At 40.6% G+C, this 19,742-nt stretch overlaps 1 protein-coding gene across 2 annotated transcripts in view; it reads left to right on the forward strand.

The window, feature by feature from the left end:
- Nucleotides 1-10,691, forward strand: part of Slc30a8 (solute carrier family 30 member 8) — a 32,120-nt gene extending 21,429 nt beyond the window's left edge. For both annotated transcript variants that reach the window (XM_038343885.1, XM_038343886.1), the window contains exons 4-8: nt 1,198-1,351; nt 3,655-3,805; nt 6,585-6,690; nt 8,904-9,038; nt 10,546-10,691. In XM_038343885.1, the coding sequence (XP_038199813.1) occupies nt 1,198-1,351; nt 3,655-3,805; nt 6,585-6,690; nt 8,904-9,038; nt 10,546-10,691 (692 nt within the window). The remainder of the gene's footprint in view (nt 1-1,197; nt 1,352-3,654; nt 3,806-6,584; nt 6,691-8,903; nt 9,039-10,545) is intronic.
- Nucleotides 10,692-19,742: the final 9,051 nt, after the last annotated feature.

Below are 19,742 nucleotides of genomic sequence, written 5' to 3' on the forward strand. Positions count from 1 at the left end.
TTCTGCTTTTGCAGGACCTAATATATAGGATTAATGGAAAGGGAGTGTCGTAGTTGGTGTTAACTGTCATCTGACACAACCTAAAGCCAACTGAGAAGGGACTCCAACTGAGGGATTGCCAAAACCAGATCGGTCTGTGGGCATTGTCTGTGGAGGATGCATTTGATTGCTGTGGTTGGGCCCTGCCTAATGTGGGTGACACCATTCCCTAGGCTGGTGGTCTTGTGTCGAATAAAAAAGCTAAACCCAAGTCATCATTGTTCCTAGTTCAAGTTCTTGCTTGAGTTCTGGGCTTGACTTCCTTCAGTGATAGCCTGTGGCCTGGAAGTTATGCCAAATGAACCCATTCCTCCTCTAAATTGGGTTCTTGTCATAGCAACAGACTGGGGCAGGATCGAGAATAGAGAATAGCATAATGGAAATTTGCCTGACCAGTGGCTCACAGGGTATTTCTAGACACTTGTGGCTTTTAAAATCTCTCTACAAGGCAGAATGAAAGAACAGGGTGAGGTATTAAGGAAGGCTCGCATGAGCCAAAGGGCTTTGTTTCTTAAACAAGCACATTGAGATAGCTCTTATCTTCAAATATTAATGCAAATGTCTCCATTTTGATGTTTCTTTTCCTTGCAGTTGCTCTTAAAAAGCCGCTGGAGCGCAGAGAAACCCTTGAGTTCGCCTCTGTGTTTACAATATGTCCGGTTGGCAAATGAAAGCCATTTGCGTAAAGCACATTCTGAAGCCTTCCCTTTTTACTAGCTTATTCCTCTAAAGGTGCCGGCGCTGGCAAGTTGTAAATGTTTTAGGGTGAAATTAAGAGTTTCTAAACACATTTTACTCATTGTATCTCATTATTTCATTCCCTAATAAGCTTCCATCATTTTAGCACCTGCGTAAATTAAAATCCCCATGGAGAACAAGGGAGGGCAGGCAGCAATTAATATGTTCTAAAAATTTGCTGGAGATTACTCAGTAATAGGGAGCATAATGAATTCTGATGTTCGCGCTTTATGGATGGAACACTAAAGTGTCTCATCTTAGTTCTCAAATCCATTCATACTTCTGCTTCATGAATCATGGAACAAAACCGTATGAAGCCATTTTCACAGGCAAGAGGATCAAAGAATCTATGGTGCTCTGGTGGGGAGTGGGGGATGTGAAGGTGGTACTCATGCTGCTTCCCATGAATTTGACTCCCAGAGATCCTTGGGGCCCTGCTGTCCGTCCTCTGCATCTGGTTGGTGACTGGTGTCCTGGTATACCTTGCGTGCGTGCGCCTCCTGTATCCTGATTACCAGATCCAAGCAAGCATCATGATCATCATTTCAGGCTGTGCGGTGGCAGCCAATATTGTGTAAGTCACCCCATGCCGAGTGTCTATGGGGCTTATCTTCAGTCCTACTGTGAGAAATATTATTAAAAAGAAAAAAAATCTCCTGGGTCTGTGAAGATGCTAAAGTTCTGACATGGTATTTGAGTGTCATTAAAACTTAAAATAGTGTTGGTCACTATGGATTAAGGAGTCTTAAGCACTGACTTTCATGAGCTGCCACATTTGAAAGCTTCCAATACACCAGAGAGTGGGAAAGGATCTTGCGATACACATATCAAATTGAATTTTGCAGTCTTCCAACCCCATCGAGTATGAAGGGGAAGCTCAGCTAGGTTAACTAGGTAGTGAGACATTAGGATTTGAATCTAGATCCATGCATTTGGAGTAGGGGTTCCCTCCACACTCTACTTTCTCATGAGCGTTAATGACCCCATGGGATATGGCTTCTAAATGGTTCAGCTTTTGTTAGGTAAGTAGATAATGAATCCTCAGACTGCTGAGTTGACAGAGACCTCAGGGATGATTTACTATAGTGCGCAGTCTGTGTTTAAGGTCACTTTTGTATCTTTGTAAATGGGTCATCACCTTCGTCTATTCGACCAAAGCAAAAATGGAGGTTTTTTTCTAGTCAACCAAAGCAAAAATGGAGGTTTTTTCTTCCATCAATTCTATTTTGTCCTTAAAACATAGTGCGGCATGAAAAACCTTTGGGAAAAGGAACTCCCTCCCACAATTGCCTTCAGAAAGAACTCAGTCTTTCAAACCTACTTCAGACTTCTCACATCAGAACTGTAAAATAATGAATTCATGTTATTTTAAACTCCTAAAGCGTTGTGGTAGTTTATTAATTCAGTAAATTGAAAATAATATACAGATTGAGCAGTCCTGACCCAAAATCTAAAATGTCCTGAAACCAGAAACTTTGGAGTATGCTTCAGGCTCAAAATTCAGGACCTTGGAATGCTTTGGACATTTTGAATCATCAAATCAGGGATATTTAACTGTTAATTTTTATGTAAAAATTCACACACACATTTAACTGGTAATTTTATGTAAAAACTCACATATATACAAAACTTCAAAATGTTATACCCTTCTAGTACCAAGCATGTCATCTTCCAGTCTTCCAGCACAAATGGATGAGTATTATAAGGTAGATTTGATATATATATATATATATATATATATATATATACACACACACAAGTTCTTTATACTAGATCAGATGATTTCATTCTCTGTATGAATATGCAGACACAGCATTCTCTTTATTGGCCATTAGAAAATTATTCATATTTCAAATAATCACTCAAATGAACCAAATTAAATACAATGAAAGATTCTAATTTTGGGAGGAGAATAGATAATGCACTCAGTAATATGCTTGCATCACAAGCATTCGAACCTGAATTTGACCCCCAGAAGCCACAGAAAAATGCTAGGTATAGTGGTTTGTAGTCTCAATGCTGGGGAAACAAAGACAGCAGTTTGCTGGTCAACTTGCCTAGCCAAATCAGTGAGTCTCAAGCTAATGAGACTCTGTCTCAAAAAACAGGGTAGATACCAAGGTGGCTCTCTGGTATCCACATGCACATGTACACAAATAGACAGATTAATAAATTCCCTCCAAAAGCTTGTGACCACATAACAAAACATCAGTATCAGACAGAAGATACCTCCTTCTGAGTGTTGGACAAGCTCCGGAGACATAGAGATTCCTGAAGAATTTCAACTAATGCTATCCTTACTTGCCTCCCAGAACTTGAAGGTTAAGAACTTATTGCTGAAGATACCACATGCTTTGTACAAAAAAAGGAATTGATCTAGAATTGACAGCTTACTCCCTGTGGACTAAACCTCATAGAATTTGAAGGGTCTATGTAAGCTGCCAAGGGAGATAAGCAGCCAATAATTTGGGACAGCTATAATGCCTGAGAACCAGAATGACAAGCACAGCAAGATATACTCAGGGCTGCAATAGTGGCACATTGGCGACAACCAATAGTCCTCTAATTGGACCAAGATGTGGGTTTCATGAAAGCAATAATGCTTCCCAGTATTTACTGTGGAACAAAATAGCATTAGATTGGTACTTTATCCAGAAAATGGAGGTGGATTTTTGAAATATTTCCTTTTGAGAGTTTTTTTAAAGTTCCAAGATAGACTAATAATCAAATATAAGTCCAACATGATGCACCTTAAAACTGATATTTTAACTACCTAACATTTTGAATAATGAGTGCTACCAATGACTCCTCCATTGTGCTGTGTAGGCTTTTAAAGACTTTTTGTATGCGTGTCAGAAACATTGTGATCTCTTTCAGACTAACTGCAATTTTGCACCAACGGCACATTGGCCACAACCACAAGGATGCACAAGCTAATGCCAGTGTCAGGGCAGCCTTTGTGCATGCCCTTGGCGATGTATTTCAGAGCATCAGTGTGCTAATTAGTGCTCTCATTATCTACTTCAAGGTATGTTTAAGTAATGATAGTAATTCTATGAATGCAGTAGCATTAGCAGCCTGTGTTGGCCAGCACAAACCACTTTACAACGTTAAAACTAACAAATTCTGAAACCTTAGTATTCCCTATAGTCCAACAGTCTTTATCTGTTGGGCTTTGAGCCTTTCAAGAAAATTCAGTTTGATATGGTATTAAGATGTAAATTAGTGGAACCGTGAACATCTTGGGTTTTTAGATAGATAAGATCTCTGGTTTATTTAAATTATACTAACGGGCTAAAATTTATGGAACAAACTCAGAGGCAGAAATCAAGATAGAAATAAGGGCACATTTTAGTATCTATGGGTATCATGCTGAAATAGATATGTCGACTCAAGTATTTTTTTCTGTTTTTATCATTACCAAGAGTCATATTTCTTAAAGATTTATTTGTGTTTGTTTTATAAATTAGTCCAATAGTGAATGAGTATGTGCACATGAGTGCAGGTGCCTGACCCACAGAGGTCAGAGGAGTTGGATTCTCTGGAGCCCGAAATGAATGCTGGGAAGTGACCTTGGGTTCCCTGCAAGAGCAGCGCTCACGCCTAACCACTGAGCTATCTCTTTAGCCCTCGGAGAATCACATTTCTTGGGAGGGTGTCCAATTGACTGAGGTTGGCATTTGTGTCCACTACTTGGCTGGGAAAGGGTGGAGCACTTGATTCATGGGCCTGCTTACGTTGTCCTCAGTGTGGGAGGAGCTTCTTTTCCCCAAAGCAGAGATCTCAGGCAAAAAGAGAATGGAGAAGGGTCTCCCGCACTAAACATGTAGTGCTCACCGACAGAGATGTGTGTTTGGGACAGAGAGAGTGGAGCAAGAAATAGCATTCAGCTCTGCCTTTACCTATCATGCTATTATGGTTTTCCAATTTGGAGAGAATCGTGTTTTCTTCCTAAAGTGTAGCAAAACATAAGTCAAAGTAAAAGAATTCTGAACTCAGGTGGAGAAGGTGCACCTTGAAAGCTTCAAGTCAGTAAATAAATAAAAACTTTTAAAGTGAAATAAAAGCTTCAAGTCGAAGGCAAAGACAGTTTAAAGTCATAAATACTAGTAGTTTGAGTTTGCCAGAGGGGATGGAGAATACCCATGAAACAAGGCCTTCTAAGCCCAGCAGGACCCGTGTACATGTTAACTTGCATATGGCAGCAAGTACATGGCCTGCTCAGATCTGGGCCTGATATGGTCCCAGTGCTGAGAGGGGACATGGACACAAGCCCACATCCCTAACGCAGAAGCTATTTCCCGTTGATAACCACTCACAAATGAAAAGTTAGTGTTCTCCAATGGTGTCTCATCATTCTTGAGGACAGGCCCCTGCCAACAGTAGATACCACAACACAATCAAATCGGTGGCATTGTGGAGGTTCTTTGTCTCCTAATGCTTTGTCAAGGAACTTTTCTCTTAACCTTACAGGGCCTTTGCGCGCCACGCACACGCGCGCGCACATACACCCACCCACCCACCCACACACACACACACACATATTAACTTCTGGTTTTGTGCTTTTATGGGATTTGTGTGTGAATTTGTGTATATCTCTGCATCTATTTGTGTTCATTAAGTTTTATCTTTGGCTCTTTTCCTTCTGTTTCTTTGTTTTGGCCTATTCTGTTTGTTTTATTTTATCTGATCTTGTTAATTATCATTATTATTATTTTAGGCACCTGTGTGTTTCCTAATGAGAAGAAGAAAGAAAGGGTGTGGATTGGGTTGGTGGGGAAGTGGGAAGGCTCTGAGAGGATTTGGGGAGGGGAAACAACAATTGGAATACATTGTATTAAACAAGCTATTTCAATTAAAAAAACTTGCAACCCTGTATTGAAAATGCAAAAATACATAAATAAACTTACAGGGCATTCTTAAGAGACCACAAGCTTTCGCTGATCCAAAAGTTAAGAATGTCATTAGATAGCATCTGAGATCTATAGTAGGATTTTCCCAGCTTTGCTGTAACCACCTAGCCATGGCCCGCATGATGTAATTGGTATATACTTTGATTTATGACTTTCTTTGCCGTGTAATTAATAAAATCTTATGTAGCAACTTTTGAAGAAAATAACTCAAGTTAGGTTGATGCTGTATTTCCCAAGGGAAGTGGAGCATTGGCATTTCTGTGCCCCTGAGCTTCACTACAACACCAGAATTAGAATGGTGTTTTTTTCACTCTGATATCAAGATTATCAATCAATGGAGGGAGGGAGAGAGGGAGATAGGGAGGGAGAGGGAAAAAGAGGAAGAGAGCTAGAGATATATATAGAGAGATAGAAAGAGAGATGGATAAAGAGGTAGAGAGAGGGCTCAAGAATCAAATCATGTCTGGTTTGATTTCATGGCCGAAATAAATGACGTTCTCCTTTCTTCCCTCACCATAATTAAGGTCAAAAAGGGTTGGTTGGAATGGCCATCTTTTCACACGTTTTCATGACTACAGTGTTCTCATATTAATTTGAGAAAATCAAATCAGGTATTTTTTTAGAGCATACTTAAGAATATGTTTGAGTTTAATCCCTAAGTTATGGGATTTATGCACATTTAAAAGCCTCTAGGCCTTAGTCACTAGAAATTAAAAACTTCTTTGGTGACTGAGTCCCCAGGAACAGCATTCTGCCTTTGAGTTGAATGCCAAGGGTCAAGAAAGAAAATGGGTAGCAGAGGAAGAAGTGTTCTGAGAGGTTTACGTAGTTTATTAACCAGGCTTCTTGATAGAAAGGTTGAAATCAGCTAATCAAAGCTGCTGTGTTTTCCAGCCAGACTACAAAATTGCGGATCCAGTGTGTACATTTATCTTTTCCATCCTGGTTTTGGTCAGTACCATCATGATCTTAAAAGACTTCTCCATCTTACTCATGGAAGGTAGGAGGGTTTTCATCATTATTCCTAGGATTGATGCTTCCTTCCCCCTCTGGTCATAAAGGGATGACTTTAAGGCATGTTCTCTGCTATTTGTATTGTAGGGCAAAATTAGAGTGATAAGGACTTTTAATATTTGATTTTGCTTGTATATATATGTACACTATTTCTATTTATATATATGTATATATGTATGTATACACATACACACCATTTCTATTTATATATTTTATAAACACATATGTATATATGTTAAATTATGTCTCACAATGTAAAGATACCAACATAAACACTAAACACAACATTAGAGGCAAATATTGCAAAAGTTATAAATATGTACCCAAGCATACCATAAAATATCTAAAAAATACAAGAAGAATCTTCCCCTTAGGCAGCATTATAGTTGAACACTTAGGTCTCATGTGTCTCAAAGTACAAGGACACTGTGATGACTTTTATTTGTCCAGTAAGTCCTTGCTCAACCTTCCTAGATCATGCCCTTAAAATTAGACTTAGAAAGATAAGCAGAGCAGTGATTGACACTCTCCTAATGGAGGGAGCTACATGTGAGTGAAAGGAGAGATTGTCTAAACCATGAATAAGTATAGAACAACATGCCAAGCAGTGGTGGTGCACGTCTTTAATCCCAGCACTCGGGACGCAGAGGCAGGTGGATCTCTGTGAGTTCAAAGCCAGCCTAGTCTACAAGAGCTAGTTCCAGGACAGGCTTCAAAGCTACAGAGAAGCCCTGTCTGGAAAAACAACAATAACAAAAAAGAATAGAACAACACATGCTACCAAAGAAGAGGAATGGGACTTTAACATGGCTGAAGAAGAGAAGCCCGTGGGCAGCTGGGGAAATGATGCTTCCAGCTTGTTCTTAGCCCAAAGTAGAATCTTTTGCTAGTTAACCACATTGCCCATAAACAGCACCACCCATATATTCTTCTGTTTTGCCTGGTTCCATGGGTCTTCCAGTTGATCAGAAATAGATGGCAGTAGTAACTCTCTCCCCATCAAGAAAGTAGCTCATGACTCAAGCTTATTGGGCACGTCTCCTCCCTCTGTATTTTGGTAATTTTCTTTTCATTTGTTGTAACACAGTTGAAGTGCTGCTGTCTTCTGAGCTTCCCAGACTGCACCTCTGTAGTTAGGTGTGACATATGTGCTGCCAGGTGCAGTGGCAGATGCCAGTAATCTCAGCAGTGGGCAGGCACAGGCAGGAGAACCGCTATAAGTCCAAGGCCAGCCTGGACTATATAATAAAATCAGGCCATCTAGGGTTACATAGTGAGAGAGTCAAAGATAAATAGAAAACAAAACCTAAGCTGATTGGCTGGTGTTCTTCCCATCTTCCCATATGTTCTTCATGATTCATTTAGAACGAAGAGAGTGACAGTGAACTGTGATAGTCTGAGATGCAAAAGTTGTTTCCTGACTTGGGCAGCTAAAACAGCGGGAACTTTGCAAACCAAATGCTAAGATATCATTGCAATGTTAGCACTTCCTCTTAAGCACAGTTCCTGGAGAGGCTTATTGGACAGCCGACATTGCATAGCATTATAATTTACAAAGAACAGGTTTGTTCCATGAAATCTCCATATCATTCATGATCTAGCATTGGTCATATTTTACTATGTATATGATCAGAGAAGCCTCATGATTTGAGAAAATTCACAGTAATTATAGTCAGAAAGCAAACTTCAGATTTATGATGCCAACCTTATGTTGTGCATTATGTATCATAGAGCATGTGCAAAGATAAAAATCACTGTTAGTTAAATGTTATTTTAGGGATGATTACCATTGCTAGGATGCTGCCTAGTAAATTTGTGAGTCTTTTGTCTGTGGGCTGAAGATTGGTGACAAATCCTTTGACAAAGTCTGATTTTTTAATTTTTTTATGGTCTATTTAACTTTATTTTATATGCATTGGTGTGAAGGTGTCAGATCACCTGCAACTGGATCGTCAGACAGTTGTGAGCTGCCATGTGGGTGCTGGGAATTGAACCCGGGTCCTCTGGCAGAGCGGTCAGTGCTCTTAACCACTGAGCCATTTCTCCAGCCCCAGAGTCTGATTTTTTAAACATTTGAAGTACAAAACCAAAGAAAAGACTGAAGGCAAGTTGGTGTTCTAGTGAGGACTGCAGCGAGTTAGCCTTCATAGCAAGTGCGGTTACTTTAGTAACATGAGGGTCCTACTTTTCCTATGTCAGGTGTTCCAAAGGGCCTGAGCTACAACAGCGTGAAAGAGCTCATCCTCGCAGTTGATGGCGTGGTATCCATGCACAATCTTCACATCTGGTCGCTGACAGTGAACCAAGTCATCATCTCTGTTCATGTTGCTACAGGTCAGTGAGCTCTGGAAGCACCCCAGGCAAGATTCTCTCCATACCCTGAGAACTCAGTCATTTTTCTTCCTTTTAGAGCTGCCCTTACTATCTATTGTCTGTCAAAACAACTGTAAAATGTGTTGCTCTAGCCAGCACCTCTGAAAACCAACCCACTTGTCAATGTTGTCATAGCAACAAGGATCCCAATGGCATCCTCTGGGCTGTTTGCATAGGGTAGAGAGATAGTACAAATGGCTAAAATATCTCCCCAAATTCAAGCCCTTGGCCTCAGAAAAAAATGACTTTACCTGTTTGTCTGGGTGCCTCCTCCGTCTAAATAATAGGAATGAATTTGACAACAAAAAATTCAATGGATTATCTCCTTGTAAATGATAGTTTTCTGACCCTGAAGACAACAGAAGGGAAATGGAAGGTCAGCTTTGAAATTCCTGCAGGCTAATAGATACACTGAAAGATGGTCAGAGATCCTGTGGTCATGTAAGACACTTCACAGAATAGAGTCGAGCCTGCTTCTTTCAAGTAGATGGGAATTATGTCCATGATAAGTTTTCAGACTGAGGGGAATGGGAGGTAGGAGGTTTTTCTTCCTCTTAAGAGAAAGCTCGGGCTAGGGAGAGTATGTAAGGTTGTTAAAAATGACTAAAGAAGTTACTTAGAGGCAGGGGACGGGAACAGCAGTGACAGTCTGTATTTTGTCAGTTGTCCTCATCTTCTCCAAGGGGCGCAGATAGGACTCCAGGAAATTTACAGCAACCTCTGTACAAATATTTCACCCCAAGTGGAAGAATATATTAAACAATCAGGTTACGATGGAGGAACTTCGCAGCCTCCTGTTAAGTAATTAAGACAGGAAAAAGGATGGCCATGAGGGTGGATGCTCTAGGGGGAGGCCTGTGGAGAGCTCTAAATGCTTTCTTGTTTCTGCCACTTGTCTTGATATAAATTCTAATTAAATCCAAGGGCTACAAAAGAGAGGTTCCAGGGGGCTGGTGACCAGGGCTCTGTAAGACACAACAGCTCAGCCTGGTTGTGCTTCTTAGCAAGTCTTGTCTCTCCTTCCCAACGAAGCTCATATGACTGCTAGACTACAGAGGTAACTGGGCAGGAAGAGTATATGCATAGTGAGGGGTACTTTGTCTGCAAGTTTCCCCACCTTGACTGTGTGGACAGAGCTCAATGTTGGAGCCAAAGGCTTCTTTAGAGGACTCTGCCCTCACCTCACCCATCAGGCAGGACCTAACACTTGAAGCTGAAACCAATCAGTTCCTGCCTCTCCTCTCTCTCTCTCTCTCTCTCTCTCTCTCTCTCTCTCTCTCTCTCTCTCTCTCTCTCTCGCTCTCTCTCTCTCTCTCTCGCTCTCTCTCTCTTTCTGTATCTCTCTCTCATACACATGCACACACACTCAGAGAGAGAAAGAGAGAGAGAGAGAGAGAGAGAGAGAGAGAGAGAGAGAGAGAGAGTGCCGTATCTGTGTTAATCTCCCCCCGTGTTTCTTTATCCACAGCTGCCAGCCAAGACAGCCAGTCCCTGCAGACAAGGATTGCTTGTGCCCTCCACAGTAGCTTTGATCTGCACTCCCTCACCATTCAGATAGAATCTGCAGCAGCCCAGGACGCCAGCTGCCTTTTCTGTGAAGAGCCACAGGACTAGCTCCGTCACACTGCCAGCTTCCTGTGTTTCACAGGCTATGACAAGCTGCTGCAAAGTTTCTGTAACACACAATTAAGCAACCAATGGAATAGATAGGAGCAAGTCAGGACAGTGTAATGTGCTCATTCCTCTTTATTTATCTCCATCTACCATGAATGAAGACGCACGAGGTCCATCAGTTTCTTGGATTCTTTCATAATCAGTAGTTGTGTCCAATTATAGGAATGCATGTATAGATTACCCCTAACCAGGAGGCTGAAATAGCAGATGCTTGCAACCACAGATAATAAATGGTTTGCTTCTCTGCAATAATGGGTATAGTTGAATTCAGGAATGCATTTCCAGGAGTCCTCAGCATGAGAAACAAATATTCGAAGAGAATCTTGAGGCATTAGAACTCGGCTCTTCCCCCATCCCCAATGAGACATACATTATTTGTGAAATGGTGGAATTCCCGCTTTTAATATTGCATGTAAATTATGGTGCGGTGTGTGTAAGGTATTAAATTATATTTTACATGACTACAGTGCTCTATGTTAAGCTACTGAATTATGTTTTAGTTCTCGGTGCAAAGGGTATGGGAGAAGGAAAAAGTTCTGAAATTGCTAACTTTTGAATGCTTTCATAAAGTGTAAGTTAATAATGCAAGAAAATGAGGAGTCATGAAACAGGATGCTTCTTATCCAGGTCACATGGAAAGGAACTCAAAGGATTAAGATGAATACCAAATATTGCACAATATTTATGGATCATTGTTGTTCAATTACAGTACTGCATTTTCTAATTGCATAATTTTTAGAATTTCATCTTAATACTATTATTATGTAGATAAAGTAAAAAAATCAAAGAGGATAAAGTAATTTAAAAATCTTATTTATTCACTCATTCAGAAGATATTATTTGATGCCAGATTGGGATGAGGGTTGGGGAATAGCTTTGTTTTTTATGTCTGTAACTAAATTACACTAGGTAATTAAAAAGAAATTTTATGTGGTTCATTGTTCTATAGACTGGGAAGCTACACATGAGTGGTGGCTTTCGGGGGTGGTACTGGAAATTTGCAGAGTCCTTAGAAAAGGCAGGGCATCATAGGATGTAAGGACTGAGCATCCCGGTTTACTTCTTGGCTCCTCTTCACTTCAAGCCACAGTCCCACTGAATTAGGGCCCCATCTTTGTGTTCTCATTGGGCATTATTTCCCAAGGGAGCCACCTCCTGCCAAACCATAGTCAGACTAGGATTCTAGCCTCTTAGCTTAGCCCAGTAGGGGCATTAACTTTCAGTGTTAGTTTTAGTGGGGATGTTCATACCGTGGTCAGTGAATGAAGCTGATACCATGCTTGCCCTCGCGGAGCTATTTATGTTGTCTATTGAGGTAGAAACAGACTGCACTGATGAAGACAGCTGAGAAATGCTAGAGGAACTAGCCAGTGATGTGAAGGAAAAGAGGCTGTGAGATTGAGGCAGCTCAATGAAGAATTTCTCAGAGAAAACGGCATCTAAGCTGAGAACAAAAACCTTATGCTAGCTAGGTGGGATGTAGGAGGAGCCAGCTTCCAGAAGAATCAAGTCAGTGGGTGAGCACCCTGAAGAACTTGTACTTTTGAGGAAGGCCCTTGGTGCCAATGGTGCACCAAACAGACAAATTAAAGACTGTAAAAGAAATGAAGCTGGAGAGAGAAGTCAAGTCACAATGCCAGATCTACCCCATGCTTAAACTCACTTATGCTTTCTCTTTGAACATATTTTCCTGTGTTCTCCATTCTCTTTCCCTCAGCCTCCCCTCTCTTATTTTGACAAAATAATCTGAGCCCTTGGACATTGTTGCAGGAGGCTGCTTGTTTGTACCCGCTGCTCAGAAATAATCACACAGAAACCATATTATTTGCAATACTGTTTGGCCAATAGTTTAAGTGTATTTCTGGATAATGTATATCTCAAATTAACTCATCTCCATTAATCTGTGTATCACCACGAGGCTGTGGCTTATTGGGTAAGGTTCCGGCATCTGCCTCTGGTGAGGCTACATGGTTTCTCTTTGACTCCGCCTTCTTTCTCTCAGCAGTCAGTATAGTTTTCCCCACCTAGCTCTACTCTGCCCTATCAACAGGCCAAGGTAGTTTCTTTATTCATTAACCAATAAAAGCAACACATAGACAGAAGGACCTCCCACACCAGCTCATTACTGCAGAAGAGTGTACAGACTATTAGTTTGCATTCTTCATGAGAACAGAATGAATAGAATGTGGCGTTTAAAAGCAAAACTCCAACAGTGGCTCCTTGATGTATCCTATCTGTTACTGAACACGCCCTGCTATTCACGGACAGCCCTGAGCCTGGCTCTGAATAAAAGTCTGGCTATGAGAAGAGGAATGAGAGGACTGAAAAGGTTGTGATTTGATAAAAGATGGATCTGGGTTACGCCTTTAACAGCAGATCTGCGGGAGGGTGGAACTGCGGTGCATGGGTGGAAGGAGACCTGTCGGTGGGGCAAAGGTCATGGGAGAGTTAAAAACCATGGCTTCCATCTCTTTTCACTGTCTTCCACATCTCTAATTTTGAACTGGTCCTCTTTCTCTGAACTTCAGATTCCCCACTGAGAAATGAAGTTTCTATTGTTATGAAGATTTTTATACCTGAGCTTCATGGACTAATAAATGTAAAAACATTGTTCTTTCTGTGGTCAGTAGTCTAAGTCACAATCTCTGAACCTCAACAGTGCAAGAAATATTAAATACAAGTTTTTGATATCTACTACTATTAAACTTGTGTTTTTGACAAGGAATTAAAATATTTTTATCTCCCCACCTTGTAAGACTTTTATGCAAATGTTTAACCTTCTCCCAAATTTGCCAAAATCTTTGTACATACAAAGGCCCTCCTAAGATCTCTGATTAAAATGGTAGATCCTCTACCCTTCATTTCTTCTGTGCTAAGTTTTAAAGGGGAAAAATTGTGAGATTAGATGCCAGCCAATGAGGAAAAGACACAGTAACCACCTGCTTTGGAATTAAAAATTAAATTCACTCTGTGCTTGCTCCTCTGCTTTGGTGAGCAGGGCACCCTCTGGATCAAGATTAAGGTTTGCCTTGTTGAGAGACTTTGATTGGAATAGTGGTCTCTTTCTTTATAAAGTCAAACATCTTTTTAACAGCACTGTTCTTATTTGAAGCTGAATCATTCTTTGTTGTGGGGAATGCTGTCTTGTGCTTGACAGTGTATTTAGTTCCATTCCCAGGACTTAGTTACACATGCTGGTTGTGGATGTACTACACACACACACAGAGGAGGAGGATGAGACTAGAGGAGAGAGCATCGAGAGAGAAGAGGAGAGAGCGAGGGAGGGGAGGAGGGGAGCGAGAGAGAGAGAAGAGAGGAGGATGAGATAGAGAGAGGATAAGAGAGAGAGAGAGTAGAGAGGAGAGAGCGAGAGAGAGCGAGAGAACGGAGAGATGAGATAGAGAGGAGAGAGAGAGGAGGCGAGAGAGGGAGCAGGCAGGACTTACAAATCATCAGGTGAAAGAGGTTGAAGGTTGTGGAGATTTGAGTTTGAAATGGCTACCTTTGAACAAGAAGTCAAGAGCAATGCCTTTCATGTTGGTCTACTTCTGTCTATTTTCTAGGTCTCCTTCATTAAGGAGGACAGGATATTTAATTTCCATTCATCTGAAACTAAGAACATACATTGGCTAACTTAGATATTTTTCCAAGTTATGCTGTATTAAAGCCAGAGAAAACTCAGGCTCAATATTGTCTCTCTCATTCCCCTTGGTTATAAAAGTAGATAGAATACATCTCTGAGAGCTGGTGCAGGTATGACTCACTCCATTCTCTCCAACTTTGGTGAGCATGGGTTTAGTAGATAAGAACAGGTCCTCTACAAATGTGCCCATCCATCTCTCTCTCATTCCATTGTCTGCGTAGGAAGATTGAATGAGCTGGTCTCAAGACTTAAGTTGAAACCACAGAAAACTGGATGGCTTATTTTATATTATCTTATATTCTAGCACCCAAAACATTTCATGAGGTTATTGGATACTGACTCAAGTATTAATCAAGTGGCATTTTGATTTGTAATCTGTTATTTATAGGTTTTCTCCAAGGACCTCCTCAGGAAGAAGGACAGTTGGCAAGACAGGTCTATATCATTCCAAATTTTTGACTATATAATAATCATATAATTCTAAACACTGGAGTTTATTTTAATAAGAAGAGGAAACATGTTCCATGTGAATATGTTAATTATGAAGGTATAAATGTGTGAAAAGTTTTAAATTGGTCACAGTCCTTAAGATAGATGATTTTTTTCTAGTCTGAATTTGGACATGGGTATAAATATACAAAATCATTTTCAAGTCATTATTCCTTTATCATCTTGGCCATAAATCCTTTCTAGTTTTAAATTCTACCAGTTTATTAATAAGCTATTAGTTCATGAAAATTGTAAAGAGATGCTATTCAACAAAGAATACTTTTGTCTATCAGAGTGTTTATATCTTGGGACCCACCAAAGAAAGTGTTTATTGAAACCCAGAGAGCTCCAAGAAGAGCACAAAAGGGCTGGAGAGATGGCTCAGAGGTTAAGAGCATTGCCTGCTCTTCCAAAGGTCCTGAGTTCAATTCCCAGCAACCACATGGTGGCTCACAACCATCTGTAATGGGGTCTGGTGCCCTCTTCTGACCTGCAGGCACACACACAGACAGAATATTGTATACATAATAAATAAATAAATAAATAAATAAATAAATAAATAAATAAATAAATAAAGAAGAGCACAAAAAAAACCTTTGAAGTTGATTTTCCACGTTGTTGAAATAATAGTTAGCCTAAAAGGAGAAATCAAGATTCAGTGACATCATTGATTCCATGTATGCTCTGAGCACTTGCTTTGCAACAGGCATTGTGTTTGACAGTTGGGTTATAAAGAAGAATTAAACATAGTATATGCTTTTAAGCCACAGTGGTTACTCACTCTTTGTCTGGTAATTCAATTAAAATAAAACTGTGCAGGACGATGTCTAGGAAATCACAAGTCAGTAGCCGTGGTTTATAACCTCTACTTCTGCATTTATGTAAATACTTCAAGAGGACTCTAAAGAAGAGACACAAACTGGAAGCCACAGAGGAGTGTCAGATACTTAGATAACTACAGCAGATTCTCACATTATAGGATGAAGGAAGGCACGAAAGGGAATGGCGAGAGTTGCTTGGCGGGCGTCAGGATTTATGCCATTGTGGTAACAGTCAGGCTGGACTTTGAATTTTATAACAGGGTTCCAAGCAGCTAAGAACAAGCCATTCTAGACAAAGGCACAAAAATGAGAAAGACACATGTGTCATTCTGTTAGCCTTTCATTTAAAGAGCAGTGAGCATACGGGACAGGACTCTTTCAACTCTCTGATTCTTAACATCATATAATTGTGCAACCTTATGGATTTAAGTCTATATATCATTGCCAGGCTCCAGCAGGATGCTAGAAACCCGGAAGCCGTTAATGATGGTCGGGGCAATGCCTCTAAGGCTAGAGGTGGGCCTTGTCATGGCTTTTTCATTTATATTTGTATTTTTCTGGAATTCTGGAGGCCAAGAACACAATGATTTTGACATAGAAGGTCACATCTCTTCAGATCAGTCAGCTCCACTGACATGCTGCTTAGCATTCTGCTGACAGCTGGTCCTTCTCCATGGCGACAAATCGATGTGTTCCCCTCTTCAATGAACACATCCAGGTAACTGCTCGGGTTTCTCATGTCTCAGGACACATCTGGCTTCCCCAATGTCTCAGATCATGCCAATTTGCTTCCTATGTCTCAAGAGCCATGGGGTGGTTTTCTATTTTCATATTCTCTGTAGGTCAGAGAACTAACAATGAAATGAACTGGCAAGCACACTGGTTCTACTGCAGTTTCAAATTATGGGCATATTTTATTTTATATAAAATGTACCATATGCAAGGCAACCATAGAGGTGAGTGATATGTTTACTAAAGGAATGTCTCATGTCTTCTACTTAACCTTCGAAAATGTTTATTTCTTAGAAATTCTAAATCTTTAAATCAACTCACTCCAATGATCTAGATGGTGGGTTACAAGACAATTTAAAATGATGATTTTAAAGTTCTTAAGATGAAGAATCAAATGTTGCCAAGCACGTTTTCATGCTGTCTGTCAGTTCCGAAGTTTTGACTACTCACCCTTTGCCCCTTCCTTCGCATGGTCAGAATTCTGAGCCCTTGAAGGGAGTGGAAAAGTATAGGCCTCTTTGCTTTGAGACATTTTATTCCCCCAGCTCTCAAAACATCATTTCTCTCAAAGCATCATGCATCATTCTTCTGAGTGCTGAAATCAGGTCAACTTCTCTGTCGTCTCTGTCCTTAATATGCTTCTCCATCATCCAGCACAGGGTGGAGACTCAGCTAAGGCTCTATGGTGATGTTAGGGCTTATAAAAGAGATTTATGTGTTCCATCTGTTTGGTTGCAGATGGAAAATGGGAATTCTGAAGGACATGACCGAGAGAATGCTTCTGCATGGAGCCTCGATCTGGAAACTAGATTGTCTAAGTTTGGATCTTAGCTCTTTATCTTATTAGCCCTGTAACCTCTCAAGATGGTTACTCTGATACTCAAATACTCTGAGCCTCCATTTCATGAGTGGCAAAACCTTTCTATCTAGGTGTCTGAGTAGCTAAAACATTGGGTCAGTTAGAAGATGTAGATCTGTGTGAAGTGTTTGGTCATCATTCAGGACATATTAGCTCTTATCACATATATGAAGGTATGTGAGAATGCATGCACACACATGCACGCAGGCACACACGCACACACGCGCACACACACGCATGCACACACATACACACGGAACAAACACAGTTTTAAATCATCCAGCACTTTAGAGGCTTTTAAGTCATCACCACAAATACCTCCACAGACAGGCAAAATGGTGGGTGAAAATTAAACAGCTTTTCCATAAGAAGGCGTAATTGAGACTCGCTGAGATAAAGGCGTTTACTGAGACAGCGCTTCCTGCTGAGGAAGTCATGGACTAATTAAATCAGCCCGACATCTTCCTGTCAGCCTCTGAAAATTTCTACTCTCATCTTTGAAGTAGAAGCTGAATTAGTCTCTCCAGGTACATTTATTAACAAAAGGTGTAAGCGTCTAGTTCCAAGAGGGCAGTCATAACTTTCTAAAGTCTAACACAATTCCTGTGAAATATCACACTATGTCCTCTCTCTTTCTCCCGATCTCTCTGTCCCAACTCATCTCCTATGAATGTTTATTTATTTATAATTTTGTAGTGTGTGTATGTGTGTGAGCATGTGTGTGACCACTGTATGTGCTTGCGTGAATGCTATTGTACTTGCCCTTGTGTGCTTTTTGGAAGCTAAGCAAGGAGACTGCATCCGACTCTATCACTCTTTGCCTTACTCATTTGAGACAGGTTCTCCCAGTGAACCTGGACCTGGACTGGCCTCCAGCAAACCCTCAGAGATCCTCCTTTCTCCACCCACTGTGGTGCTGAGGTTATAAGGATGGGTAGCCACATCTTGCTTTACACGAGGGTTTTTAAATCAGATCCTCACACTTGCACGCTTAGTCTCTCTTCCAATTCATTCTCTTCACGTGCATCTCCTAGTTTCTTCCTAGCCAATTGTAAAATGAGATCACTTGAGAACCTCACACCAACAAAACCCTTCATAGTGCTCTGGTGTCAAAAAGAAAGAGGTCTATTCTCAGGCACATATATTTTATAGAGCCCTGGTTGCTCGCCAGCTCCGTTCCCACCTAATGAAACATGATCTGAAGACCCCTGCACAGAGAAAAGCCTTGTCTTCCATATTAAGCTCAAGGAAAGACTTCATGATATTATTTTCTCCGTTCATCTCTCTGACTCCCCCAGTTCTGGATCACAGGGCAATCTGTTTAAATGACTAATTACAGACATCATTAAAATCCCCAGGCAAATGTTGTCTGTGAATACCCACTCCTCAAGTTTTACAAGTCTTTTTTGGCTTGACAGTGATGAGGCCACTTAACAGGCCATCGCAGGCGGATGTTTTAAAGAAAAAAACGTTGACCATATGTGGTTCAGTTTCTTAACTTTCAAATTTCACACTTAACGCTTGTCACTCTGTTACTGGGCACCTGTTTAAAATCTATTTTAAAATGTTAATATATGTTGTTTAGAATAAACTCAGGAAGAAGAGTGTTCAGGTTAATTTGTCTTTTTTTTTTTAATAACCAAAATCATGGTAGAAATAATTTCCATTACAGTAAGGAAGCCTGCTAAGAAAGTTTCTTTTCAGCTCTCAATCTTTTATTGACTGGTAAGATGTCGATTTGGTAAACAGATTGGCTTTAGGAACTGGACACTGATCTAAGAATAGGAGCATACATGTTGACATTTCCTTAGAGCAGTACCTGGACAAATAGTGACCTTTAAAGATAAGGCCTCTTGTGACGTGGGAGGGAGTGTCAGAGAATCTAGCATCTTGAAGCAGTTTTCATGGGAAAGGACAGTTCATATGTCTCAGTTATTAGTAGCTCATAAACAAGAAGCAGCCCCTCCCCATTGAACCTAGAATCCTTCCTGCACGAGAGGCCACAGAGGGTATTTTGAACATCTCGTTGGATCATCTTTCACAAGGGTTATAAAGAGAGTTCAGATGGAGACACTGGGTCACAAGGACATACAATTATTTTTCTTCCTTTCCTTATTGCTATCATTTCGGTACTTTTTCGAGTGTCCTAGAATTTGCTACTCATCTTTCTAATGTGATTGTCATTGCCTCCACAGAAACATTTGTACAACAACAGAGACATGCTAGTAATGTGGGGTTTGAAAAAAAATAATCTAACGCTGTGCCCGGGTAGTCTTCATTTAGTCAATTCATTTGTTCACCTGACCTTTCCAATACAGATGAACTGCAAGCCAATCCCAGTGGCAGGGATCACAGTAGTGCTTTAGAAAAATTGATATTCATCTGAAAGATCCCTATTCACACCCAAGATTAGAAACTACTGAGTATCTCAACTCTAGGGGTCTTCA

This window comes from Arvicola amphibius, chromosome 9, assembly GCF_903992535.2.
Source record: "Arvicola amphibius chromosome 9, mArvAmp1.2, whole genome shotgun sequence".
Classification (NCBI taxonomy): domain Eukaryota; kingdom Metazoa; phylum Chordata; class Mammalia; order Rodentia; family Cricetidae; genus Arvicola; species Arvicola amphibius.